Source organism: Erpetoichthys calabaricus, chromosome 10, assembly GCF_900747795.2.
Source record: "Erpetoichthys calabaricus chromosome 10, fErpCal1.3, whole genome shotgun sequence".
NCBI lineage: Eukaryota > Metazoa > Chordata > Cladistia > Polypteriformes > Polypteridae > Erpetoichthys > Erpetoichthys calabaricus.
In genome coordinates this window covers 6,870,637-6,897,424 of record NC_041403.2, presented here as the reverse complement: position 1 = coordinate 6,897,424, position 26,788 = coordinate 6,870,637, and the positions used below count along the sequence as shown (strand labels likewise).

The following is a 26,788-nucleotide window of genomic DNA, read 5'->3' as shown; positions in this document are numbered from 1 at the left end:
CTTTCTTTCTTTCTTTCTTTCTTTCTTTCTTTCTTTCTTTCTTTCTTTCTTTCTTAAGCAAACGACTAACGGCTCTTAGCTGCATCACTGAGCAAGAAAACGAGAAACTGAAACTGAACTTGAAATCAGGTCGCGAGAACTCCGTGTGCAGCCCCGATACTTCGTTGTCGTGAAGGTGCTGTCCAAGTGACACGACGTGATGACGATAGGTGTGTCCACAATAAATTACTATATGTACTGAGGTGTGTACGTTGGGCCTCTGAGCCTGCAGTAGTCTGGGTGGGTTAATGGGCGTACTTATTCATTAAAGTGTCTACAATGTGCTCCCAGGATTAGATGAGCCTGTGTGTACTGAACTTTTGTGCAATGACGCTAACACGGGGTCGTTTTTTTTTTTTTGTTTGTTTGTTTAAATCACGGATATACGGTTAACAATATAGCTCTCCGCACCTCACCACTCGTCGTTATAGCATTTTGATCACATGCTGCGTGGACCGTAGTGCCCAGTAGGTGGTGCTGCCGCCCCCTTCTTCTTCGCCTACACTCCTAGTTTTGCTAAGAGCGGCCCGTTGCTACTGTTGAGTTCAATAATCCTGTTATGGATGCTGATGATGGTTCAACAACTGCACCACACGACCACCTAACACTATATATTTTTCTGTTCTGGTCTATGTCTCTTCTGGCAAGTGTGACTTGAATGTGAAGTTTGATCAGGAGACTCGTAACAGCCTCACACGTGTCAAGCAGACACAGAAGCGCCACACATCTTCAAAGTGCTGTGCTCAGAGCTGGCATTCATTCTTAGCCAGATTTGTGGATCTCGTGAATCTGAATCCTCTGTAAGGAACCTTTCGTTTTAATGAGATACCCCAAATCTGCAGCCCCCCAAACCACAAACCCCACCCCATCCCCTACAAATCCGTTTGAAGTTTCTCCTTCAAAGGAGCGCAGTCTCTAATAGCATTTCAATTATGTAACGCTGAGAGAACAAGCAATAGAAGCTGCCGGACTTGAATCTTTACTAAACAACATAATCGGCTTACATCAAATCATCCCGCGAAACTTCGAGAGCCGCGATGACATCACGTGGAGCGCAAAAGGCTGAGAAATGCGAACGGTCGGCGGGGATGCGGGCGGCTGAAACGGAACGCAGGCTGAGCAGCGGGCGAGAGGACAGCGCATTGATTTAAAGCTAAATAAAAACGGATTAAGTCATTCCAATATAAATAATTCATGGAAAGCTTGCGTCTGATTGCTTAAGTGCTCATGTGTAACAAATGAATGTTAATTTGTAATGACATTCCAATTTTTAATTCACCATCATTTCCTTGATAATTATCGAGGGGTAAAATAATGTATTCATATGAATTCTAGCAAGATGCTTACAGGTTTTTTTTTTATGAATATATTTTCTGGCGGCATTAATAACTTGATGTCACCGTTGAATGTTATTAAAGTTTGACACGGGGGCGCTGCCTGCCGCCTCCCAGAAAGGACACCGAAGGCTTCGCATCCCGGATGTTCCCTACGTGTTCTCGACGTGTGCGCGTGCACGATCTTCCCCTAGAGACCAGCAGTTTGGACTGGCGCCCTGCCCAGGTGTTGTCCCTGCCTTGTGCCCCATGTTTGCTGAAGTGGGTGCCAGCTCCCCCACGACCTTGCCCTGCATAAGTGGATTAAGTAAACTGTTTCTAAGAAGGATTCTTATTTTCAAAGTGATCTTGAGATTAATTTTGCGACTTGAATAATCGTTTTGTTTGCTTTTTTAATCCACGTGTGGAGCTTGTCTTTATAAAAGGCGCTATATTAAACAGTGATTAATTCATGCCTTGATGCTGCCACAGCTTGCATACTGTATGTGTGAATAAAAATACATCACGTTTAGAGGGCAAATGGATTGTCCTCCCCAAACTGGAGACACAGAACTGGAGCAGGACTAATTGCTGGGATTGGCTCCAGCGTCCATGCGACCCTGATGTAGCTAAGCGCATTAAGGCGATGGATGGATGCTTGTTGCGCAACAAGAATGTAAACTGTTTCTGCAAAGGATTCTCACTTTCAAAAGATCTTGCGTTTTATTTTGCTTCTTCGGTCCACTTATGATCACTTCTATATATAAAGGTGCTACATGAAAGAAATGATTCGCCCGTGCTTTGATGTTGCAACAGTTTAAACATGTAGTCTAAAATTAAAAGGTTATTGCGCAAGTTGAGCGCCTTCCCCAGACACGGAATACGATCAGGACACATCCAGGGAATTTTACTGCCTTGTGTCGAATGGCTACTGGGATTGGCTCGAGAATCCGCACGACTCTGTCCTGGATAAAACGATTAAGGCAATAGATGGATTGGGCGTTTGTTGCACAACAAGAATCTAAACCATATTGAAATGATCGTGTGACTTGAACTGTCCCCCGTTTTTGTTTCTTCTATTCCACTTGTGATCAATGTTTTTTTAAAAGGCGCTATATAAAGTAAGGATCCATTTACGTGTTGATGTGGCAATAGCTTAAACACGTCATAAAAAAATCATAGAGTTTATAGCACACGGAATAAGATCAGGACCAATCCGGAGATGGTTCCTGCCTTGCGTTATATGGCTGCGCGGATTGGCTCCAGCGTCCGCGCGACCCTGCCATGAATAATGTGCGTTTAAGACAATGGATGGATAAACGGATGGACGCTTGTTGCGCAACATGCATCTAAATTGTTTCTGAGAAGAATTCTTACTTTCAAATGATCTTGCATTTTATTTTACGGCTTGAACTGCCGTTGTTATTTGCTTTTTTAAGCAACTCTCGATGATTAGCTTTGTAAGTATTTATTATTTTGTCTTTTTTCTCTTTTCTTCATCATGTAAAGCACTTTGAGCTACATTGTTTGTATGGAACTCCATCCATCCATTTTCCAATCCGCTGAATCCAAACACAAGGTCACGGGGGTCTGCTGGAGCCAATCCCAGCCAACACAGGGCACAAGGCAGGAACCAATCCCGGGCAGGGTGCTAACCCACCGCAGGACACACACAAACACACCCACACACCAAGCACACACTAGGGTGTTTGTATGAAAATGTGCTATAGAAATAAATGTTGTTGTTGTTGTTGTAAAAGGCTCAATATAAAATAATTATTAATTTATGCTTTGATGTTGCGATAGTTTAAGTTTGGAAATATATTTTAAAATCGCATAGAGTTTATAGCGCTAATCTGTGGTGGGTTGGCGCCCTGCCCGGGGTTTGTTTCCTGCCTTGCTCCCTGTGTTGGCTGGGATTGGCTCCAGCAGATCCCCGTGACCCATATAGCGGGTTGGATAATGGATGGATGGATGGATTATAGCGCAGGGCGGCGCGGTGGCGCAGTGGTTGCGCTGCTGTCTGCGTGGGTTTCCTCCGGGCGCTCCGGTTTCCTCCCACAGTCCAAAGACATGCAGGTTAGGTGGATTGGCGATTCTAAATTGGCCCTAGTGTGTGCCTGATGTGTGGGTGTGTTTGTGTGTGTCCTGCGGTGGGTTGGCACCCTGCCCGGGATTGGTTCCTGCCTTGTGCCCTGTGTTGGCTGGGATTGGCTCCGGCAGACCCCCGTGACCCATATAGCGGGTTGGATAATGGATGGATGGATTATAGCGCTAACAGAGCGCCTTCCCCTGGACAAATACAGGAATTGTTCCTGCCTTGTGCCCTGTGCTTGCTGCTGTAGGCTCCAGCTTCTCCGAGACCCTGACCTGAGTAAGCGGGACAAGAAAACAGATGGCTGGACGTTTGAAATGAGATCCCATCTCGTTTGCTGATCCACTTGTGATGGCTGTTATATATATATATATATATATATATATATATATATATATATATATATATATATATATATATATATATATATATATAAGGCTCTTTATAAAGTAATTATTCGTTCGTGCATTGATGTTGCAACAGTTTAAATCAAAAATAAAAAATGCACGTAGTTTAAATACCGCAAGTGGGGCACCTTCTCCAGACACAGTACAGGATCTGGACACATCCGGGGATTGCTGCTGCCTTGCTGGTGATTGGCCTCAGCGTCCGCACTGCAACCCTGCCCTGGATAAGAGGATTAAGACAATGGATGGATGGATGGATGGACGTTTGCCGCACAAGAATAATCTAAACCGTTTCTGTAAAGGATTCTTACTTTCAAATGATCGTGTGACTTGAACTGCTATCTCGTTTGCTACTTTAATACACTTGTGATGGTTGACTTTATGAAAGGCGCTATATAAAATTTTGATTAACTCATGCTTTGATGTTGCAACAGCTTAATTATAAGTATTTAATTAAAAACTGTACAGTTCGTAGCGCAAATGGAGCGCTTTCTCCTTACTGGAGAGGCGGAATTGGATCAAGTATCGCTCCTGCAATGCGCACTATGCTTGCTGAGATTGGCTACAGTTTCCCGGAGAACCCAGTCTTGGAAAAGCGGATTAGGAAACGGAAGGACGCTTGATGCGCAACAAGAAAATAAAGGAGTTCTGTGAAGTACTCTGACTTTCAAACGATCTTGCGTTTTATCTTGAAGTGTCATTGTGTTTCCCTTTTTAATCCACTCGTGATGTATATATTTGTAAAAGGCGCTATTTAAAATCATAATTAATTCACGCTTTGATGTTGAAAAATCTTAATTATGCAATTATATATGCAATCAAAATGCATGCAGTTTGGAGTGCAAATACAGCGCATTCCTCTAAATCAGGGATTCACAAGTTTACCTCCAGGCGGTAAATTTCGTCTACTCAGGGGATACATTTGTTTTAAAAAAAGATGAAGTCGCCAAAATCTCGATTAGTTCCCAAAAACGACACGAGATTCGCTCTTTCAACAAGAATAGAAGGTGAAAAGCAAGAACGAGCGTCTCGCGGAATGCTGTCTGCCGATCGACTCGTCGCGTCTCGTGCTCGTGTACCGCCGTCTGCTCATCATTTGTTGTTTTTAAATAAATGGAATGGCGTTATTAAGTGGTATAATTAATGTTACTTGAAATCCATCCAGTTAAAAATCCATCCATCCATTATCCAACCCGCTATATCCTAACACAGGGTAACGCTGGAGCCAATTGGCCAACACAGGGCGCAAGGCAGGAATAAATCCCGGGCAGGTTGCCAGCCCACCGCAGGGCACACACAAAAACAACAACAACATTTATTTATAAAGCACGTTTTCATACAAATAATGTAGCTGAAAGTGCTTTACATGATGAAGAAAGAGAAAAAAAGATAAAATAAAAATTAAAATAAGAGAACACTATTTAACATAGAATAAAAGTAGGGGCAATTTAGAATCGCCAATGCACCTAACCTGCATGTCTTTGGACTGCGGGAGGAAACCGGAACACCCGGTGGAACCCACGCAGACACGTGGAGAACATGCAAACTCCACGCAGGGAGGACCCAGGAAGCAAACCCAGGTCTTCTAACTGTGAGGCAGCAGCGCTACCCACTGCGTCACCGTGCCGCCCCAACAGTGAAAATGTCCCCTTTATTATGGTAGAATTGCTGTTAAAGGCGGGGTGGAGTAAAATTTACTTTTAAAAGTTGCCACGGGGTAAGCGGTGCTGAAAAAGGTTGAGAACCCCTGCTGTAACTGGAGACACCGAATTGGATGAGAGGAAAGCAAGGGATCGTTCCTGCCTTCCGTCGTACACTCCTTACAATCCCTGTTTTTTAATGGCAATTTATGATTCTTTACTGGTTTCTGTGGATCCTCGTAGCTCCATGAAGCACCACTTATCTTTGGGAAGGTCTCTTCGCATATGATGTTGGTTCTTTGGGCTTGGAAAAACTTCCTAATAAGAGGAAACCTGAAATCTTGTAGGATACCTGCAGGGACTAACAGATTAAGAAAATCCGTACCTGTTTTTATTTATTTATTTATTTATGTATTTATTTATTTATTTATTTGTATTGAACATCACGACCCACGGGTGTTTTACAATTCTGTTACCATCTATCCGTGGTTATTCACTTTATGGAGCCCGTCACGGACCTAAAATGATAAAAGTTTCTTTCTGGAACCTTCCGGTGAATGGGTCTTTTGGGAACCAAAAATGGCTCCTCTATGGTATCACTCTGAGGAACCTCTCCTGGCACCTTCAATTTTTTAAGAGTGTATGGTTGTTGGGATTGTCGTCATCATTAAGGTTTTGACAAAGTGATACAGCCGGACACCCTCCCTGACAGTAGAATGGTGACATTGATGTGTGTGGAATTACAAAAAAAGGAGAGAATAAGAAACGAAACAATCAGATGGACAACCAAAATCAGAGGGAAAAATATAAGACAGTAAGTTGTATGGACTTGTGATGAGGAGAGGCAATGAAAATGTGAACAAAAGAGTGATGGCAATGGAAGAGAAAGCGAGGGAGGCCAAGGCGGAGGTGGATGGATGAAATTAAAGAAGATCTGAAAGAAAAAGGGGCTTGGCTGACAAGGAACTGAATGGAGAAGGTTGATGAAGCACATTCACTCCATATAGAAGAAGAAGAAAGAAAGATAGATAGATAGATAGATAGATAGATAGATAGATAGATAGATAGATAGATAGATAGATAGATAGATAGATAGATAGATAGATAGATAGATAGATAGATAGATAGATAGATAGATAGATAGATAGATAGATAAAATGCACTATATAATAGATAGATAGATAGATAGATAGATAGATAGATAGATAGATAGATAGATAGATAGATAGATAGATAGATAGATAGATAGATAGATAGATAGATAGATAGATAGATAGATAGATAGATAGATAGATACTTTATTAATCCCAAGGGGAAAATCACATTCAGAAGAAGAAGAAGAAGGTTGTTGGGACTGGCTCCAGCTTCTGTGCATCTCTGCCCTGATTACGTGAATTAATAACAAGAAATGATTTCTTCTATAGCCCAAAATCACATAAGGAATGGGCTTTAACAGTCTGCGATTTTAAAAATGCCCCACACACAAAAAGAAATCAGTGAAAAAAATGGATGAAATGTACAAGTCAATTTAAAGAGAGACTCCTTTCAGGGTGTTGGGCCTTCAATGGGTGTCAGAAACACACACAGCAGAACCCAAGTAATCCTCTTCACAGATCTTGATGGCCAATCTATCACGTCCACCTCAGGAATACAACAGTACAACAGTAATTGTACCAACTACAAATAAAATATAAGAAGAGATTTTATCACTCACTAAATAATTAAGATGATTTATGGATGGACAGATGGATGGATGGACCTCTGCTGCTCAGAAAGAATCTAAACTGTTTCAGCGAAGGATTCTTCCTTTCAAAGTACCGTGTGACTTGAGCTGTCACCTTGGTTGCTTCTTTAATCCCCTTGTGACGATTAACTTTATAAAATGCGCTATATAAAATAATGATCGATTCCTGTTTCAATGATGAATCACGTTAATGTCATTTTGAACATGTAACCAAACGTGCAGATTTAGCTCAAAGTGCAAACAGAGCGCCCTTCCCTTCCTTGACATACAGAATCGGACCAGGAATGGTTCCTGCAGTGCACTCGATGCGATTGGCTCCAATTAACTTGTTTGCGAACCTGCCTTGGAAAATCAGGTTGAAAAAATGATTGGATTGACGGACGAATCGATGGATGGATAGCTGCAACACGATCACTCGCACATTACGTGAATCGGCATCCTCGAGGTGTGTCCAATATTGATTGAATCCAAGGGAAGTCGCATTTTATAAATGAAACTCGATTGTCAGACACTGTGGGGTAACTGTTTAAAAAGAAAACTCAAATGGCAGTAATATTATAAAATTATACTTACAAAAACAAAATAAAGAGCGATAATAATGAAGGTGATAAAGAGACGAGAGCTGCCGAGCAGATGACAATGCGGTAATTATAACGTCACTGCACTGATAACAGTTGCATGGTATTATTAATAACGATGAAGATGATGACGATGATGATGCTATTCTTGCGGACGTCCATATGGATAGCGCCTGTGCTATTAAATATTCTCAGTATTTAAATCGATAACATTAGCTCTTTTGGCCGTTATCGCGATACCGTTAATATTGATTGGAAGCATCCCTTAGAGGTTTAAACGCGAATTGTTCACAATGGCGATAATGGCAACAGTTGAGCAGTAGCTTTTAGATCGACTAATTAAACGTCGATATTCCATATCCATTTGCATTCAATAATAATAATAATAATTTATATAGCGTCTTTCCCGTGATTAATGCGCCTAAAAGCCCGCTGCTATTTCTGCCCGCATAAACAGGTGTGTGGGGGTCGAGGGGCTGCCATTCCGCTGGGCGCTCCCTGCACACCGCGCTCTTGTCTTTCATTGTGTTTAGATTTACATTTAATAGAAGATCTCTATAAAAATGTGCAAATCGGTGTAATTGGTCCACTGAACCGAAGTGGCTTCCAGACGTCGCTGATGTTAGCTGCAGTCTTGCTCATTTTAGACGTTTAAGCAAAGCAGTGAGTGCCGAGACATGAGTGCTGCTTTCCAGAACAGTTTAAGAAAATAAAAAATGAAAAAGAATCTCACCCACAAAGTCGTGCACCAGGTCCTTAATGAGATGACCCACTATGGCATAGGCTACGGCGACCACCACCAGAGCAGCCATTAACAGGTAGAGCACCGCCTTGGGCAGCGGGATGGCGTCCCGGGACGGCGGCTTGTACTCCTCGAAGAGCCCGTTTTCTGAGTACGAGTACTGGAAGAGGTGCTCGAGCCCGGTGGTGCTGTTCGTGGAGTTCATGGCCTGGCTGTGCTGGACAAGGCTGCTCCTATCTGGCTCCAGTACGCTGACCACCGTGCTCGTGGTGGTCTCCAGGGCTCTGACCCCCTCTTGTACTACGCTGGCTGTTTTGTTCACGATCGGGACGATCTGAGAGAGCAGGTAGCCTTTGACGGCGCTGGCGTTGCACACCAGCATGTTGTGCGGGGGTCTCACTGAGGTGGGCAAGAGGAATCCAACCAGACCAGAGGAGGACAATCGTTCCTTCAGTCTCACCGGGCGGCATACATCTTCACCCGAAAGGACGGAGCCGTGCCGCTGCCCCTCGTCGCCGGTTCATCCTCCCACCGCCAGCTCCATCTTCTGAAGACACACGAAACTTTGTCAGCTTCTTATAGTAGAAGCGAAGATGCGAATGGCTCCTCTGTGACGAAGAGGAAAGCTCGCCGATTTCTCGAAACTGCCGGCGCTTGCACACGCGGGGGTGTGCAGGAAAGTAATAAGGTGGGATATTCAGCTGCACCTTCTTGAGCTTTTCGTCTGGTAGATGATCGTGCAGACCTGTACGATAGCGGCGTTAAACACGAGAGCTTTGAAATCGAATTTGCCGCATGAAAATATAGCCAGGTAACGAGCAGGGGTCTCCTTGAGCGATCCGTGGTCGAGGGTCTCGCAGACTGAATTGGACTTCTCTCTCTTCCGATCTCGTTTTTTTTTTTTTTTTTTTTGTTTTTTGACTCAAATCTGGAGATCAAAGACGTGCTTGTCCCAGTCCGCTCGGCTCGCCGACACTTTGATTTCTTTCACACCCGCCCCCCTTCCCTCTCGGTGTCCTTGTGATGCTACCAGCCCCTCCGGCGGGCGCGCGACTGAGTGGAGCTGTCCAGCGCCCCGCGCCGCCGGCGGATTTGCAGGGAGAGCCTCAGGATTTAAGAGCAGCGCAATAATCAACCCTTCAGTGCCCGGGGCTGTGCCGGAGAGACGCGCTAAATAATGGCGAGGGCGGAACAGAGCGCATGGACAGCAGGTCGAGAAAGAAAGAAAGAAAGAAAGAAAGAAAGAAAGAAAGAAAGAAAGAAAGAAAGAAAGAAAGAAAGAAAGAAAGAAAGAAAGCTTTGAGAATTTTGAGTTTATTAATTAATAATTGGAAATCCATCAATCCATCCATCCATTTTCCAACCCGTTGAATCCAAACACAGGGTCACGGGGGTCTGCTGGAGCCAATCCCAGCCAACACAGGGCACAAGGCAGGGAACCAATCCTGGGCAGGGCGCCAGCCCACCACAGTAACCATATTCCAGTACAAAGAATACCAGACAAAATACAAATCAGAAAACCATAAACACAAACCTACTTTCGTATCTTTGATATGAGAATAACAAGTTTCCCTTTCATTATTTATGCAAAGTGCCTCTTTGATGCACCACTCATCTACAAAAGTATAGAAATTACTGGCCAATTTATAAAACAATTGTAATCCAGATTATTTCTAGCTTTTGCCAGACAAGCAAGTGTCTTATTTAAATTACAGAGTCTTATTTGAATTGAAATGGAGGAGTAAAAGGAAAAGTAATACAAAGAAGAGAAAGAAAGAAAGAAAGAAAGAAAGAAAGAAAGAAAGAAAGAAAGAAAGAAAGAAAGAAAGAAAGAAAGAAAGAAAGAAAGAAAGAAAGAATAGGATAGGGACTAACAAGCAGAGGATGAGAAAAATGGGGATTACATTGAAAGAGAAAGAAAGAAAGAAAGAAAGAAAGAAAGAAAGAAAGAAAGAATGGGATATGGACTAACAAGCAGAGGATGAGAAAAATGGGGATTACATTGAAAGAAAGAAAGAAAGAAAGAAAGAAAGAAAGAAAGAAAGAAAGAAAGAAAGAAAGAATGGGATAGGGACTAACAAGCAGAGGATGAGAAAAATGGGGATTACATAGAAAGAAAGAAAGAAAGAAAGAAAGATAGAAAGAAAGAAAGAAAGAAAGAAAGAAAGAAAGAAAGAAAGAAAGCTTTGAGAATTTTGAGTTTATTAATTAATAATTGGAAATCCATCAATCCATCCATCCATTTTCCAACCCGTTGAATCCAAACACAGGGTCACGGGGGTCTGCTGGAGCCAATCCCAGCCAACACAGGGCACAAGGCAGGAAACAAACTCTGGGCAGGGCGCCAGCCCACCACAGTAACCATATTCCAGTACAAAGAATACCAGACAAAATACAAATCAGAAAACCATAAACACAAACCTACTTTCGTATCTTTGATATGAGAATAACAAGTTTCCCTTTCATTATTTATGCAAAGTGCCTCTTTGATGCACCACTCATCTACAAAAGTATAGAAATTACTGGCCAATTTATAAAACAATTGTAATCCAGATTATTTCTAGCTTTTGCCAGACAAGCAAGTGTCTTATTTAAATTACAGAGTCTTATTTGAATTGAAATGGAGGAGTAAAAGGAAAAGTAATACAAAGAAGAGAAAGAAAGAAAGAAAGAAAGAAAGAAAGAAAGAAAGAAAGAAAGAAAGAAAGAAAGAATAGGATAGGGACTAACAAGCAGAGGATGAGAAAAATGGGGATTACATTGAAAGAGAAAGAAAGAAAGAAAGAAAGAAAGAAAGAAAGAAAGAAAGAAAGAAAGAAAGAAAGAAAGAAAGAAAGAAAGAATGGGATATGGACTAACAAGCAGAGGATGAGAAAAATGGGGATTACATTGAAAGAAAGAAAGAAAGAAAGAAAGAAAGAAAGAAAGAAAGAATGGGATAGGGACTAACAAGCAGAGGATGAGAAAAATGGGGATTACATTGAAAGAAAGAAAGAAAGAAAGAAAGAAAGAAAGAAAGAAAGAAAGAAAGAATGGGATAGGGACTAACAAGCAGAGGATGAGAAAAATGGGGATTACATAGAAAGAAAGAAAGAAAGAAAGAAAGAAAGAAAGAAAGAAAGAAAGAAAGAAAGAAAGAAAGAAAGAAAGAGAAAGCGAAGTAGACTAGGAAGCAGAGGATGAGAAGATGAGGAATGCATTGAAACAGAAAGAAAGAAAGAAAGAAAGAAAGAAAGAAAGAAAGAAAGAAAGAAAGAAAGAATGGGATAGGGACTAACAAGCAGAGGATGAGAAAAATGGGGATTACATAGAAAGAAAGAAAGAAAGAAAGAAAGAAAGAAAGAAAGAAAGAAAGAAAGAAAGAAAGAAAGAGAAAGAGAAGGAGACTAGGAAGCAGAGGATGAGAAGATGAGGAATGCATTGAAACAGAAAGAAAGAAAGAAAGAAAGAAAGAAAGTTTATTTTGAGTTTTAATATACCTTTTATTAAACATTCAACAATCAATACAAAAATCAACAAACCAACAATAAAAAGAACATCCTATGTAACCTAGTAATGAGTAATTTGCTGTAGTTTCATAGTAATTCACAAAACAAAAACACACTCCTCATTATCAAGTTTACAAATTGTATTCATTGCACACCACTGTTCTATAAATGTTTGCAAATTGTGGGTCATCCTATAAAACATGAAATCTAATAAAATTCGTATTTTTAATTATGCTTTAAAGAACCCCACCAAGTCAGACTCCCTGTCACTCTTAATTTTTTCCTTCCTGGTGATATAAATGGCAGGCTCAGCCTGGCCCAATAAAAAATTCGCTAATCTACTAACATTCTTTTTTGCTCTCACATTAGCACAACCATATATAAAAACTTGATTGGTAAAATAAACACCTAAAACATTAAAAACACTGCCAAGTACAGATAAAAGAGGTTGAATCCTAAAACAGTAAAGAAAACAGTGAAAAACAGTCTCTCTCTTTTGGCAAAAAGGACCCATCTCTGAGATGTTGGAGTTAAGTAAAGACAAAAAAGAGTTAACTGCCACAATCCCATGAACAATTCTCCACTGCAGATCGCCAGTTCTCTTATTCAATGGTGGACTGTACAGACTTTCCCAAATGGGGCCGTCACCCTCCACCCCTCCCAGTTTATCCCTCCAGGGTGTATCTGGGTATCTACATAGTTGGGACTGGTATCGAGCCTGGACACACACTTTATAAAGCTCCTTCCCTTCCACAGAGTCAAATGGAAGATATTTAGTTCTTCTCAGTATCCTGCCATTTTCCTCCATCATGTTCTCATTGGCATTAATTAACAAATTTGGAAATGCAGACAAAGGCTCTGGATAATCTGTAGCTTTGAAAAAGTCTTTCAAGAAATCCTTAGCTGTTGAAGGTATATTCAAAAAGATCTGCTGCAAAAATCTTTCTGCTGTGCGCACAGAGCTCAGTCCTAAAGCTGCAGCCACCACCTCTGGGCTCAGCCAACTGAGTAGCTGTGGTTGAATCAAATGTTTTATTTGTAGAATACCAGCCCTGATCAGGTGTTGTTTCAGAGATGTCGATTCTACTGCCATGGTAGAGACAATTGGCAACTGTAAAGTCCAATATAAATTCAAGGATTTTTCCTCTAACCGACAATCCAACTGTTGCCAGATTCTTAATAAACTTTGGTAAAAGTCTGACACATTACCAATGGGAAGGAATCACTGTCCATTAAGAAAAGTGCTCGGCCCAATTTCAGGTTGCCAACTCGGCACAGGAGAGCACATGCTAGTGGCTTCCAGGACACAGCCATATGACCATAGAGCAGTTTTTGCAGAGTTTGTAGTCTGGACGCATTTTTTCTGCTGCAGATGTCCACCAGTCCTTGTCCTCCTGCACTCCTGGGCAAGTGCAAAATACCTCGATACAGCCAATGCTTCCCATTCCAAAAAAAACTAATCAACTCTCTTTGCACTTCAGCAATCAGGTCAGGTGGGTGTACCAGGCATGTCAACCTGTGCCATAGAGCAGATGCAACAACGTTGTTTATGATTAGCGCCCGTCCTCTATATGACAGTTGGGGAAGTAGCCATCTCCAGCGTTGTAAACACTTTCTGACCTTTTCTGCAACACCTTCCCAATTCTTAATGTCACTGTTTATGCCTTCTAGATTAATTTAATTCCATCTCTTGTCCATTTCACTCCAGATGGCAATGAAGGAAAAGGACCCATCCAGTTACCCAATAGTACCACGGAGCTCTTAGCTCTTTAGCTGATGATTCTTTTTGGAACTCATCCAGCACAGATACCAGCCCATCCATGTCTTGTTGTTTTGCAAATAATACTACACGATCATCTGCATATGCTGAGACCATCAAAGGCACTGAACACTCAGGGACAGTCAGTCCACCCACCACTCTCCTTAATTTGATCAGCAGGGGCTCTATAGCCAGGGCATACAACATGCCAGACAAGGAGCAACCCTGTCGAATCACTCTATTTACTTTGAATGGAGAGCTCAGCCCACCATTGATTTTCAGTAGACCTTGAATGTCACTATAGAGAACCCGAACCATGGAAACAAAGCAGGGTGGGAAACCAAACCAAATCCCATTAGTACTCGCCAAAGGTACTGGTGCTCCTGGTCTTCTCCTGGTCCAAGGAAATTAGACCACCGTGTAATCCAAACAGTTTACAGATTTCAAATGTATCCCTGATAAAAAAAGACGTTATCATATATGGACCTGTATGGTACACAGTAACTCTGATCAGGGTGAATGACATGCCCCAACACCTCCTTCATTCTCATAGCCAACACTTTAGAAAATATTTTATAGTCAGTACAAAGCAAGGCTACTGGCCTCCAGTTCTTAATATTACAGAGATCGCCTTTTTTTGGGAATGAGGGCAACAACAGCTCTTCTACAGCTCAAGGGGAGGAGACCTTTATCCAAGCACTCTTGAAGAACCGCAAGTAGGTCTGGTCCGATGAACTCCCAAAACAAACTTTAGAATTCGACAGTAAGTCCATCAATACCTGGAGCTTTCCCAGTGTTTAAACTTGCCAATGTCCCGTGAGAGTTCTTCAAGGGTAAGCCCTCTCTGTACAGCTGGTAACTCCTCCTCTGGCACCTGCGGCAGCCACTTAGTAAAACCCAAACAAGCAGTGTTCTGTTCCACCAGCACAGATGAGAAAAGTTTAGAATAAAAGTCAACAGCAAATGCCCTAATTTGAGAAGAGCTTGTCATCTCACTTCCAGAGGGGTCATGCAAACAATGACTCATTCTGCTTTGGACCTGTTTACTTTCCAGCCCAAAAAAGTACTTGGTTGGAGCATCACACTCAGTTTCTACTTGAAAACGGGCTCTAACCAAAGCACCTTGGACTTTATAATCAGTCAGGTGTGCGAGGGCAGCCTTTCTCACTTTCAACATGTCCAGGTCCTCAATGCCCTTAGAGGAGTCAAAGTCCTGCTGGAGTGCTGCTGTCTCTTCCTCCAGTGCTTTCATACAGGTGCTGGTCATAAAATTAGAATATCATGACAAAGTTGATTTATTTCAGTAATTCCATTCAAAAAGTGAAACTTGTATATTAGATTCATTCATTACACACAGACTGATGTATTTCAAATGTTTATTTCTTTTAATGTTGATGATTATAACTGACAACTAATGAAAGTCCCAAATTCAGTATCTCGGAAAATTAGAATATCAATTAAGACCAATGCAAAAAAAAGGATTTTTAGAAATGTTGGCCAACTGAAAGGTATGAACATGAAAAGTATGATCATGTACAGCACTCAATATTTAGTTGGGGCTCCTTTGGCCTGGATTACTGCAGCAATGCGGCGTGGCATGGAGTCAATCAGTCTGTGGCACTGCTCAGGTGTTATGAGAGCCCATGTTGCTCTGATAGTGGCCTTCAGCTCTTCTGAATTGTTGGGTCTGGCGTATTGCATCTTCCTCTTCACAATACCCCATAGATTTTCTATGGGGTTAAGGTCAGGTGAGTTTGCTGGCCAATCAAGAACAGGGATACCATGGTCCTTAAACCAGGTACGGGTAGCTTTGGCACTGTGTGCAGGTGCCAGGTCCAGTTGGAAAATGAAATCTGCATCTCCATAAAGTTCGTCAGCAGCAGGAAGCATGAAGTGCTCTAAAACTTCCTGGTAGACGGCTGCATTGACCTTGGACCTCAGAAAACACAATGGACCAACACCAGCACATGACATGGCACCCCAAACCATCACTGACTGTGGAAACTTTACACTGGACCTCACACAATGTGGATTCTGTGCCTCTCTTCTCTTCCTCCAGACTCTGGGACCTTGATTTCCAAAGGAAATTCAAAATTTACTTTCATCAGAGAACATAACTTTGGACCACTCAGCAGCAGTCCAAAGGCGAGACGCTTCTGACTCTGTCTCTTGTTCAAGAGTGGCTTGACACGAGGAATGTGACAGCTGAAACCCATGTCTTGCATACGTCAGTGTGTGGTGGTTCTTGAAGCACTGACTCCAGCTGCAGTCCACTCTTTGTGAATCTCCCCCACATTTTTGTTTCACAATCCTCTCCAGGGTGCGGTTATCCCTATTGCTTGTCCACTTTTTTCTACCACATCTTGTCCTTCCCTTCGCCTCTCTGTTAATGTGCTTGGACACAGAGCTCTGTGAACAGCCAGCCTCTTTAGTAATGAACTTTTGTGTCTCGCCCTCCTTGTGCAAGGTGTCAATGGTCGTCTTTTGGACAACTGTCAAGTCAGCAGTCTTCCCCATGATTGTGTAGCCTACAGAACTCGACGGAGAGACCATTTAACGGCTTTTGCAGGTGTTTGGAGTTAATTAGCTGATTAGAGTGTGGCACCAGGTGTCTTCAATATTGAACCTTTTCACAATATTCTAATTTTCCGAGATACTGAATTTGGGACTTTCATTAGTTGTCAATTATAATCATCAACATTAAAAGAAATAAACATATGAAATACATCAGTCTGTGTGTAATGAATGAATCTAATATACATCCATCCATCCATTTTCCAACCCGCTGAATCTGAACACAGGGTCACGGGGGTCTGCTGGAGCCAATCCCAGCCAACACAGGGCAGGAACCAATCCTGGGCAGGGTGCCAACCCACCGCAGGCACACACAAACACACCAAGCACACACTAGGGCCAATTTAGAATCGCCAATCCACCTAACCTGCATGTCTTTGGACTGTGGGAGGAAACCGGAGCGATCGGAGGAAACCCATGCAGACACGGGGAGAACATGCAAACTCCACGCAGGGAGGACCCGGGAAGCGAACCCAGGTCCCCGGGTCTCCCTACTGCGAGGCAGCAGCGCTACCCACTGCGCCACCGTGCCACCATCTAATATACAAGTTTCACTTTTTGAATGGAATTACTGAAATAAATCAACTTTGTCATGATATTCTAATTTTATGACCAGCACCTGTAGAATCATTCAAACTCTGTGTGACATTCAGAGTATACTGCTGACAGAACTGGCGAATCTGCACTTTACCAACATCCCACCACTGACCCAGAGAAGAGAACTGAGATATCCTTTCCCGCCACTGTGTCCAAAAGTACCTAAAACAATTTTTAAAATGGGAGTCCTGACATAAAAGCTCATTAAAGTGCCAATGAGAGCTTTTTGACTTTAAAGATGACATTGTAGGTAACTAATGCATGATCAGAAAGACTTGTAGGCACAATAACACATGAATTAAAATGGTTAAGATGATGGTTAAAAGTACAAAACCGATCAAGCCTGGCAAGTGAAAGAGTGCCACCTGGCACCTGTGCCCACGTGTACTGTTTGTCTCCCCCATTCAGTGCCCTCCACACATCCTTCAACTCATATCACTCAATGAGCGCTTTCAGCTCTCTGGCAGATCGCGGGTGGGGCTCTGCATGATTTCTGTCCAGTGCATCATTAAGGGTGCAGTTAAAATCCCCACCTAAAAACACACAATCATCCGGGTTACTCCCTGATGCTATAATACCATTAAGTAATATAAAAAATGCTGAATTTTGAGTCTGTATTAACAAGTTGTTAAATTAGCAGAGGTAAGTAACTTTTTTAAAATACTCCACCCCTCCTTGTCTGAAAAAACCTCAGTGCCCGATCTTTGCTTCATTAACCGTTTAACGGAGGAAATAAATAATTTAACATCCGGAAAAAAGTTCTGTACATCCACTCTTTTCCCCTTTGTTTCAATCAAAAAAGTTCTAATTCTGTATCCATATCCTTCTGTGGTGTCCTGACTATATTCTGACACAACAGAGGAATCAGTTAAATAGATAGATAGATAGATAGATAGATAGATAGATAGATAGATAGATAGATAGATAGATAGATAGATAGATAGATAGATAGATAGATAGATAGATAGAGTGAAAGGCACTATATGATAGATAGATAGATAGATAGATAGATAGATAGATAGATAGATAGATAGATAGATAGATAGATAGATAGATAGATAGATAGATAGATAGATAGATAGATAGATAGATAGATACTTTATTAATCCCAAGGGGAAATTCACAATTTAATCACATATAACCGTTCTCCCCACAATCTGAAACCGAGGACGCTTCTGTGCCAACCGCAGCTGCAGTCTCTTCAAAGCTTCTTTTTTTTAGACAACTTGCTCATCTGCCCCACAGTGTCTTTTAACAGCCTTTGGTGTTCATGTCCATATCGCCCCATATGCTTGGGACCACCGATTCTGTAGCAGAGTCCGATACCTGCAAGACACCCGACTCATTAGCAGTGTTTCCAGACTCTAATACAGGGTACTCCTGATTTCCATTATCCCTATTCAGGTTGAGATCAGCATTAAGCGAATCGCTCATCAATTGGACCAACGCAGTCTGATCGCTAGCAGCTTCTTCATTTTGAGCAACAGCGATCCCGCCGATACTTTCTGCCGTGTTATTAACTTTAGATGCCTTCTCTGCAGAATCTGTCTCATCCCCAGGGTGGTTGGGGGTCTCATCTGGGGTCGGTTGTTTGTCTGATTCTGCAGCTTTAACAACATCTTTAACATGACCAGCTTTGCCACATTTAAAGTATTTCATCGGTTACAAGGTGACAAAGATAACGTATTCGTAGCCGTCCACTCGGAAAGGACATCACATGCTTCAACTGGGGTGCTTTACATCCTAAAGGTATACGTTTAATCTGCGAGATTAACTGTCCACAGCGAGACAGCTGTCTGTCAAGGGTCTTGTTAGATTCAAAAGGATGTACATTAGATAGGGTAATCTTTTTTGCTGGAGTAGTAAGAGGCATGGACAAAATCCGTTGTAGCAACAAACACAACCACCGCACTGCTCATTCTTGAGGCTGAACGAACATTGTCACAGCCTATTACATTTCCTACTTCCGATACACATTCTTCCAGTGAACAGGTCGCTTCTGGCATTAGCTTCACTCCATGTTGTCGGGTGAGTTTTTCAAAATCACCATTCCGAAAACGAACCCCTTCTGAAGAGGCCATTCTGGCCTTCCTCAAAATAAACCACTCCAACCAAAAGATAAGCAGTCAGAGACAGAATAACAATTAAGAACAAAAAAGCAGGAAAAACAAACAGTAAAATCACAAACCTTCAAACACTCCCGCTCTCACTCTCACTCACCACTCTCGCGAAAGAAAGAAAGAAAGAAAGAAAGAAAGAAAGAAAGAAAGAAAGAAAGAAAGAAAGAAAGAAAGAAAGAAAGGAGTAAAGAGAAATAGACTAGGAAGCAGAGGATGAGAAACATGAGAAATGCATTGAAAGAAAGAAAGAAAGAAAGAAAGAAAGAAAGAAAGAAAGAAAGAAAGAAAGAAAGAAAGAAAGAAAGAAAGAAAGAAAGAAAGAAAGAAAGAAATTTTGTGCCATTGTCTCACAATCAAGGCTTAATGAGAAACACGCCTGGTAAAAAATACAAAGACAGATGGAACTACAGCATCAAATAATAATAATAATAAAAATGACATGTCAGGTGTGGCATGGAGCATAACACACAGATGTGATGCATGAACACGTGCTGTTGGCAGAAGTGGCCATTTTCAGTTGTCCCACTGTGTCCTGCCATGAAGTGGCGTCTCCGCTGAAGGTATCTGCCGTGTACGCCGGTGTTTGCAACTGAAGCCTGTATTTAACGGGTATACGTGGATGTACTCTATATAAATATCGATACAGAACGCATTGCTTGGTCCTAACCAGTCCAGCGTCAATAGGAACCTCTCTAATGAAAGAGCTCTGCTGGTTGTGGTTGACCAGCTACATGTCATCAGTCCTGATAATAATAATAATAATAATTCATTACATTTATATAGCGCTTTTGTCTGATCCTTCCAGATGTCTCCTCTGCCGTTGACACGGTCAGCCATGAGATCTTCTTTGCCATCACTCTGACCCTGGTACCAATGGGACTACTCTCAGATGGTCTGAGTTCTTCATCTCAGGCAGAACCCACCCATGTGTCCATGGTGAGGGGAGATGTCAAGGGTGCATCAGACATGCACTTGGGTGCCCCAGGGGTGGGTGCTGGGTTCTTCATCCACTACTTCACTGGGTCCCATCATCCAATCCCTAGGTTCTCTTATCAGTGCTATGCTGATGTTACAGAGCTCTACCTGTTTTTCCCTCCTGAGTACAACACAGCATCAGGTGGAGTCTCTGCTTGCCTTACTGATATTCCAACCTGGATGAAGAACCACTTTCTATAGCTCAACTTGGCAAAGACTGAGCTTTTTGTTATCTGGGCCTGCCAGTCTGTTCAGCGTCCTATTTCTGTACAGCTTGGCTCACTGTCGCTAACACCTGGGAAGTCCATAGACAACCTTGGGGTGGTGAATGATGAGCGGATGGCTTTCTATGAGCACATTTCATGAAAAAGACAAAGAAATTCATTACACACTGCTCAGATTAAGCAATTGGCACAACAAACCATCGCCAAACTACGCAAAAGCTAAAATCTGTGCTTAAACCATCAGACAGAATTGGCAGAATGAACCGCTGAGTGTCATGACCAGAGATTAACGTATGACAGGGGATTTGGATATCAGGGCGAGTTCAACAGTTTAGGCTTCTTCTCCTTGTTCTCCTTGCCTACCTCTTCACATTGTAGATGAATGTGAGCCTATTAAAAATGAAGGAGCCAGAGAGATTCTTCAGAGCGGTGCCATAGGGGAACCACACTTGGCTGCCAAAAGACCCATCCATTTGAAGGTTCTAGAAGGAACCTTTTCTCAATTTAGATCTGTAACAGGAGACATACGGTACCTGTGAACAGATGAGACCAGAAATGTGAAACACCAGAGGGCTCCTGATTTTGAATGTACCCGATCACATTGACTACGTGGAGGTTCTCTCGATCCATTGCTATCCAGTTAGGTAGCCCACCATACATTAAATATTTTGGTTTCACCAGCATATTAGGAACCTTTATCAATAATCATAATCAATGAACCCTTCCGAAAATGAGAATGGTTCTTTCTTAAGGGAAGGTTCTATGAGGAATCACATGACCCAGTAAAGTGCCATTAAGGAACCATCATCAGAGTGTAGGTGGTCTTTTGGTCCTGAACCCATACCATTTTTTTTCTCCAGTTTAACTGGAGTATTAATTCATTAATTATTTGATTGATTGATTGATTGTATCTTTGTGTGTGATTGTCCGCCCTCCCGCTCATCTGACCTTATCGTCAGACTCATCTTTACACACTTAGAATGAACAGCAGCTCTTGTCTTTCCCTTTTGAGGACAACAACATGGTATCAGCTTTGGAGTTGGTGATAGGAGCCGTCCATTTCCTGTCTGAAGGAGACATGGTTGTGTTTATTTTTGTATTCTGCTGTTGATTTGAGTTCTTTCAGTAATTCGGGGATTACTTTGGTGCCCCAGATCTTTATGACATCTCTCATTTTGTTCTCAAATTTTGAAATTTACTTAACCAAGATGTCTTTAGAGCGCCTTGTTCTTCCTGCATAGTCATCACTGGATCGCTGCCAGTCCTTCATCAGACAAAGGCTTCATCGTCTATGAATATACATGGTACATGATAACATGTTCATCTATTACAAATCGTTCTATTTATGGGACATTAGATAATTAGATGTATGAGGTACTGCGGTGGGTTGGCACCCTGCCCGGGATTGTTTCCTGCTTTGTGCCCTGTGTTGGCTGGGATTGGCTCCAGCAGACCCCCGTGACCCTGTGTTCAGATTCAGCGGGTTGGAAAATGGATGGATGGATGGATGTATGAGGTAACATCGAGAGACACTTCATTCCAAGTCAGGAGGGACATTTGGGGACTGCAAATTAGAATGAACTCATCCTACTTGAGCAGTTAGGCGCTCTGACTGGTGGCGCATTGTGGAAGGTAGTGTGGTGTAATGGTGAAGACTTTGGACATCAAATCCCACTACTGACACCACTGTGTGAATACAAGCAGAACACTTCACCTGTCTGGGCACCAATTGGAAGCACAAATAAGTCAAGGGGGTCTACCAAATAAGCAAATGTAATGTAGAGTGTTAGACCACAGAAAACTGAAAAGCACGAGAGGGTAAAAAATGATACACAAAGGTCTTCCGCTACAACGTCTCACTGATATTTCAACATGGATGAAGGACCACCTCCTACAGCTCAAATCTGGCAAAGTGGGAGCTTCTTGTTATCCTGGCCAGCGTGGCTGTTCAACTTGGCATCTCTGTAAATTGTGGCTCATTGTCACTAAAGCCTGCCAAGTCCATACGCAACTTTGGGCTCAGGGTTGATGAGCGGCCATCTTTCTCTGTCCACATTCATGAGGAGTCCACTGCATGACGTCTACAGCCCACTTGGGGGCCCACGGCCCACCTGCCAAGTTGTTTTGCCTGCCTAAGGTAAAGTCGTCCCTGATGGAGAATCGCAGGCATTGTGGGGTAAAGGGGTCCTTTCATCTGATTGGCTGGCCCAGCTGTGGAATGGCCAATTGGGGGAGGCGGCTTAATGGCCGAGGCCTCCTGGACTCTAAACAAATCCAAAATCATATCATGTGATATCATCTACTGTTAAATTTTGGTAATACTGTTAAATACTTGTAAAATTTTTATTTTTATGCTGTATTGAGGATTTGTTCTGTTCTGTGTATTGTATTTTATTGTATTGACCCCCTTCTCTTTGACACCCATTGCACACCCAACCTACCTGCCTGTAAGGGGTCTCTCTTTGAACTGCCTTTCCAGAGGGTTTTTCCATTTTTTTCTTACAAGGGTTTTCTTGTCTTCTTAGAGAGTTAAGGCTGGGGGGCTGTCAAGAGGCAGGGCCCGTTAAAGCCCAATGCAGCACTTCTTGTGTGATTTTGGGCTATACAAAAATAAATTGTATTGTATTGTACAGCATCAAACCCTTTATGGTGCTGCTTTGCACATGTGTCATTACTTTGCAGTGTATACTTGATGTCCCTACCCAATCGGTACTCAAACCGAATTTGCAGCTGTAGGATTTTCATTTGAGAGGTACATTGGCTGACCATAATGAAAATATTACAAATATACTTTATTGTTCATTGTGGGCGGCATGGTGGCACAGTGGGTAGCGCTGCTGCCTCGCAGTAAGGAGACCTGGATTCGCTTCCTGGGTCCTCCCTGCGTGGAGTTTGCATGTTCGCCCTGTGTCTGTGTGGGTTTCCTCCCACAGTCTAAAGACGTGCAGGTTAGGTGCATTGGTAAATTGTCCCTAGTGTGTGTGCTCTGTGGTGGGCTGGCGCCCTGGCCGGACTTTGTTCCTGCCCTGTGTTGACTGGGATTGGCTCCAGCAGACCCCCGTGAACCTGTGTTAGGATATAGCGGGTTGTATAATGGATGGATAGAATATGGTTAATTGATTTCCAATTAATAAAGATAACAAGAAGCTCAGTCTTTGCCAAGTTGAGCTATAGAAAGTGGTTCTTCATCTAGGTTGGAATATCTGTAAGGCAAGCAGAGACTCCACCTGATGCTGTGTTGTACTCAGGAGGGAAAAACAGGTAGAGCTCTGTAACATCAGCATAGCACTGATAAGAGAACTTAGGGATTGGATGATGGGACCCAGTGAAATAGTGTAGACAGAGAAGAGTAGAGAACCCAGCACCCACCCCTGGGGCACCCAAGTGCATGTCTGATGCACCCTTGACATCTCCCCTCACCATGGACATATGGGTGGGTTCTGCCTGAGATGAAGAACTCAGACCATCTGAGAGTAGTCCCAGTGATGCCAAGGTCAGAGTGGTGGCAAAGAAGATCTCATGGTTGACTGTGTCAAACGCAGAGGAGGCATCTGGAAGGATCAGAGAAAAGCGCTATATAAATGTAATGAATTATTATTATTATTATTATCAGGACTGGTGACATGTAGCTGGTCAACCACAACCAGCAGAGCTCTTTCAGTAGAGAGGTTCCTATTGATGCTGGACTGCTTAGGACCAAGCAATGCGCTCTGTATCGATATTTATATAGAGTACATCATTGTCAACCCGTTGAATACAGGCTTCTGTTGCAAACACCGGCGTACACGGCAGATACCTTCAGCGGAGACGCCACTTCATGGCAGGACACAGTGGGACAACTGATAATGGCCACTCCTGCCAACAATACGTGTTCATGCATCACATCTGTGTGTTATGCTCCATGCCACACCTGAAAATGTCATTTTTAATATTATTATTATTTGATGCCTTAGTTACATCTGTCTTTGTATTTTTTACCAGGCGTGTTTCTCATTAAGCCTTGATTGTGAGACAATGGCACAAAATTTCTTTCTTTCTTTCTTTCTTTCTTTCTTTCTTTCTTTCTTTCTTTCTTTCTTTCTTTCTTTCTTTCTTTCTTTCTTTCTTTCTTTCTTTCTTTCTTTCTTTCTTTCTATGTATTTCTCATCTTTCTCATCCTCTGCTTCCTAGTCTATTTCCCTTTCTTTCTTTCTTTCTTTCTTTCTTTCTTTCTTTCTCTTTCTTTCTTTCTTTCTTTCTTTCTTTCTTTCTTTCTTTCTTTCTTTCTTTCTTTCTTTCTTTCTTTCTTTCTTAGTAGGTTGGATAATAACTGACTGACTGACAGATTCATTCTTCAACAACAACAACAAGATTTATTTCTATAGCACGTTTTCATACAAATGATGTATCTCAAAGTGCTTTACAAGATGAAAAAAGATACACTATAACAATTAGGCAATACTAATTAACAAAGAATAAAATAAGGTCTGATGGCCAGGAAGGACAGAAAAAAACAAACAAAAAAAACTCCAGAGGGTTGGAGAAAAAAAAAAAAAAGAAAATCTGCAGGGGTTCCAAGGCCACGAGACCCCCAAAAAGTAAATGATCTCAATCAGTCCTTGTGGTTTTCAGGCTTCACGTGGTAGAATTAGTCCAGCGTTTCTCAACCTTTAAGTATTTGCGACCTGAGTTTTCATAACAGTTTTAATCGCGCCCCCTCTAATGTTTTATTGAAAGGAGCCCACTAATACCAATTTGTTCTTGTTTAATTAATGATATATCATAGATGCATATTTTATTATACCTACTTAACTTTTATCGACATTTATCTAACTCTATATTTATTTTTCTAGTATCACAATGTAGTTCAAGTTAATTTGTTTTGGTTTAGGTGTATTTTTCATATTTTCGATTCTTGTTTTCTTTTTTACACATCTTCGCACCCCCTTTCTTGTTACTTTCCCCACAGTTTGAGAACCACTGACCAGCAGTTCTCAAACCATGGGGCGCACCCCCGGGGGCACGAATGTTGCCATATGTTTGGCGTAATTTCGCTATTCGTACAGAAATTTTAAACTTGTATTGGTGTATCGGCAGCAAAAAATATAAGAATAAATTTTATTAGGGTTTCAAAAAAAACATTAGGGGGGCGCGATTAAAACTGTTATGAAAACTCGGGTCGCAAATACTTGAAGGTTGAGAAATACTGGCATATACAGAATATCAGGGTTACCCTAAAATGAAGCTATGAGAAAGCCATGTTAAAGTAATGCGTTTTTGGCAGTTTGTTAAAGTGTTCCACTGTAGTAGCCTGGCGAATTTCGATCAGTCAGCCATTCCAGATTTGAGGTGCATAACAGCAGAAGGCCACCTCACCACTTCTTTAAAGATTAGCTCTTGGAATTCTAAGCAGACCCTCATTTGAAGATCTAAGGTTATGATTTGCAGTGTAAGGTGACAGACATTACGATATACAGGATGGAGCAGATCATTGAAGGCTTTGTAAGCCATCAGCAGTGTTTTAAAGTCAGTTCTAAATGGCACAGGTAACCAGTGTAGTGACACTAAGACTGGCGTGATGTGCTTGGATGTTCTTTTCTTAGTTAAGATTCTAGCAGCTCCATTCTGCACGCATTGCAATCGATTGATGTCTTTTTTGGGTGGTCCTGAGAGGAGTGCGTTACAGTAATCTAGCCGACTGAAAACAAAAGCGTCAACTAATTTCATGTTATAAGAGGTCTAACTTTTGTTATATGCTGTCCTAGTAATCTGATTAATGTGTGATTTAAAATTCAGGTGAGAGTCAATAATTATCCCTAAATTCTTTACCTCCGTCTTAACTTTTAAGCCTAATGCATCAAGTTTATTTCTAATACTCTCATTATATCCATTTTTTCCAATCACTAACATTCCGATTTCTCCTTATTTAGTTTGAGAAAATTCCTACTCAGGGCGGCACGGTGGAGCAGTGGGTAGCGCTGCTGCCTCGCAGTTGGGAGACCTGAGTTCGCTTCCCAGGTCCTCCCTGCGTGGAGTTTGCATGTTCTCCCCGTATCTGCGTGGGTTTCCTCCAAGCGCTCCGGTTTCCTCCCACAGTCCAAAGACATGCTGGTTAGGTGGATTGGCGATTCTAAATTGGGCTTAGTGTGTGGGTGTGTTTTTGTGTGTCCTGCGGTGGGTTGGCACCCTGCCTGGGATTGGTTCCTGCCTTGTGCCCTGGGATTGGCTCCAGCAGACCCCTGTGACCCTGTGTTCGGATTCAGTGGGTTGGAAAATGGATGGATGGATGGAAATTCCTACTCATCAGCTCAGAAACACAAGTAAGACATTGTGTCAGTGAACCAAGAGAGTCGGGGTCATCAGGCGCTATTGATAAATACAGTTGTGTGTCGTCAGCATAGCTGTGGTAGCTCGCGTTATGCCTCGTGATAATTGGACCTCACGGAAGCATGGAGATCAAAAAAGCAGCAGACCTAGGAGAGACCCTTGTGGACCACCATATAGAATATCAGGG

The 26,788-nt window shown here is 42.2% G+C and overlaps 1 protein-coding gene across 1 annotated transcript in view; it reads right to left on the bottom strand.

Moving 5' to 3' along the window:
- LOC127529385 (uncharacterized) overlaps nucleotides 1–9,721 on the bottom strand; it is a 61,621-nt gene extending 51,900 nt beyond the window's left edge. The window contains exon 1 of the mRNA XM_051932766.1: nucleotides 8,550–9,721. Within this exon, the coding sequence (XP_051788726.1) occupies nucleotides 8,550–8,940 (391 nt within the window). The 5' untranslated portion in view covers nucleotides 8,941–9,721. The remainder of the gene's footprint in view (nucleotides 1–8,549) is intronic.
- Nucleotides 9,722–26,788: the final 17,067 nt, after the last annotated feature.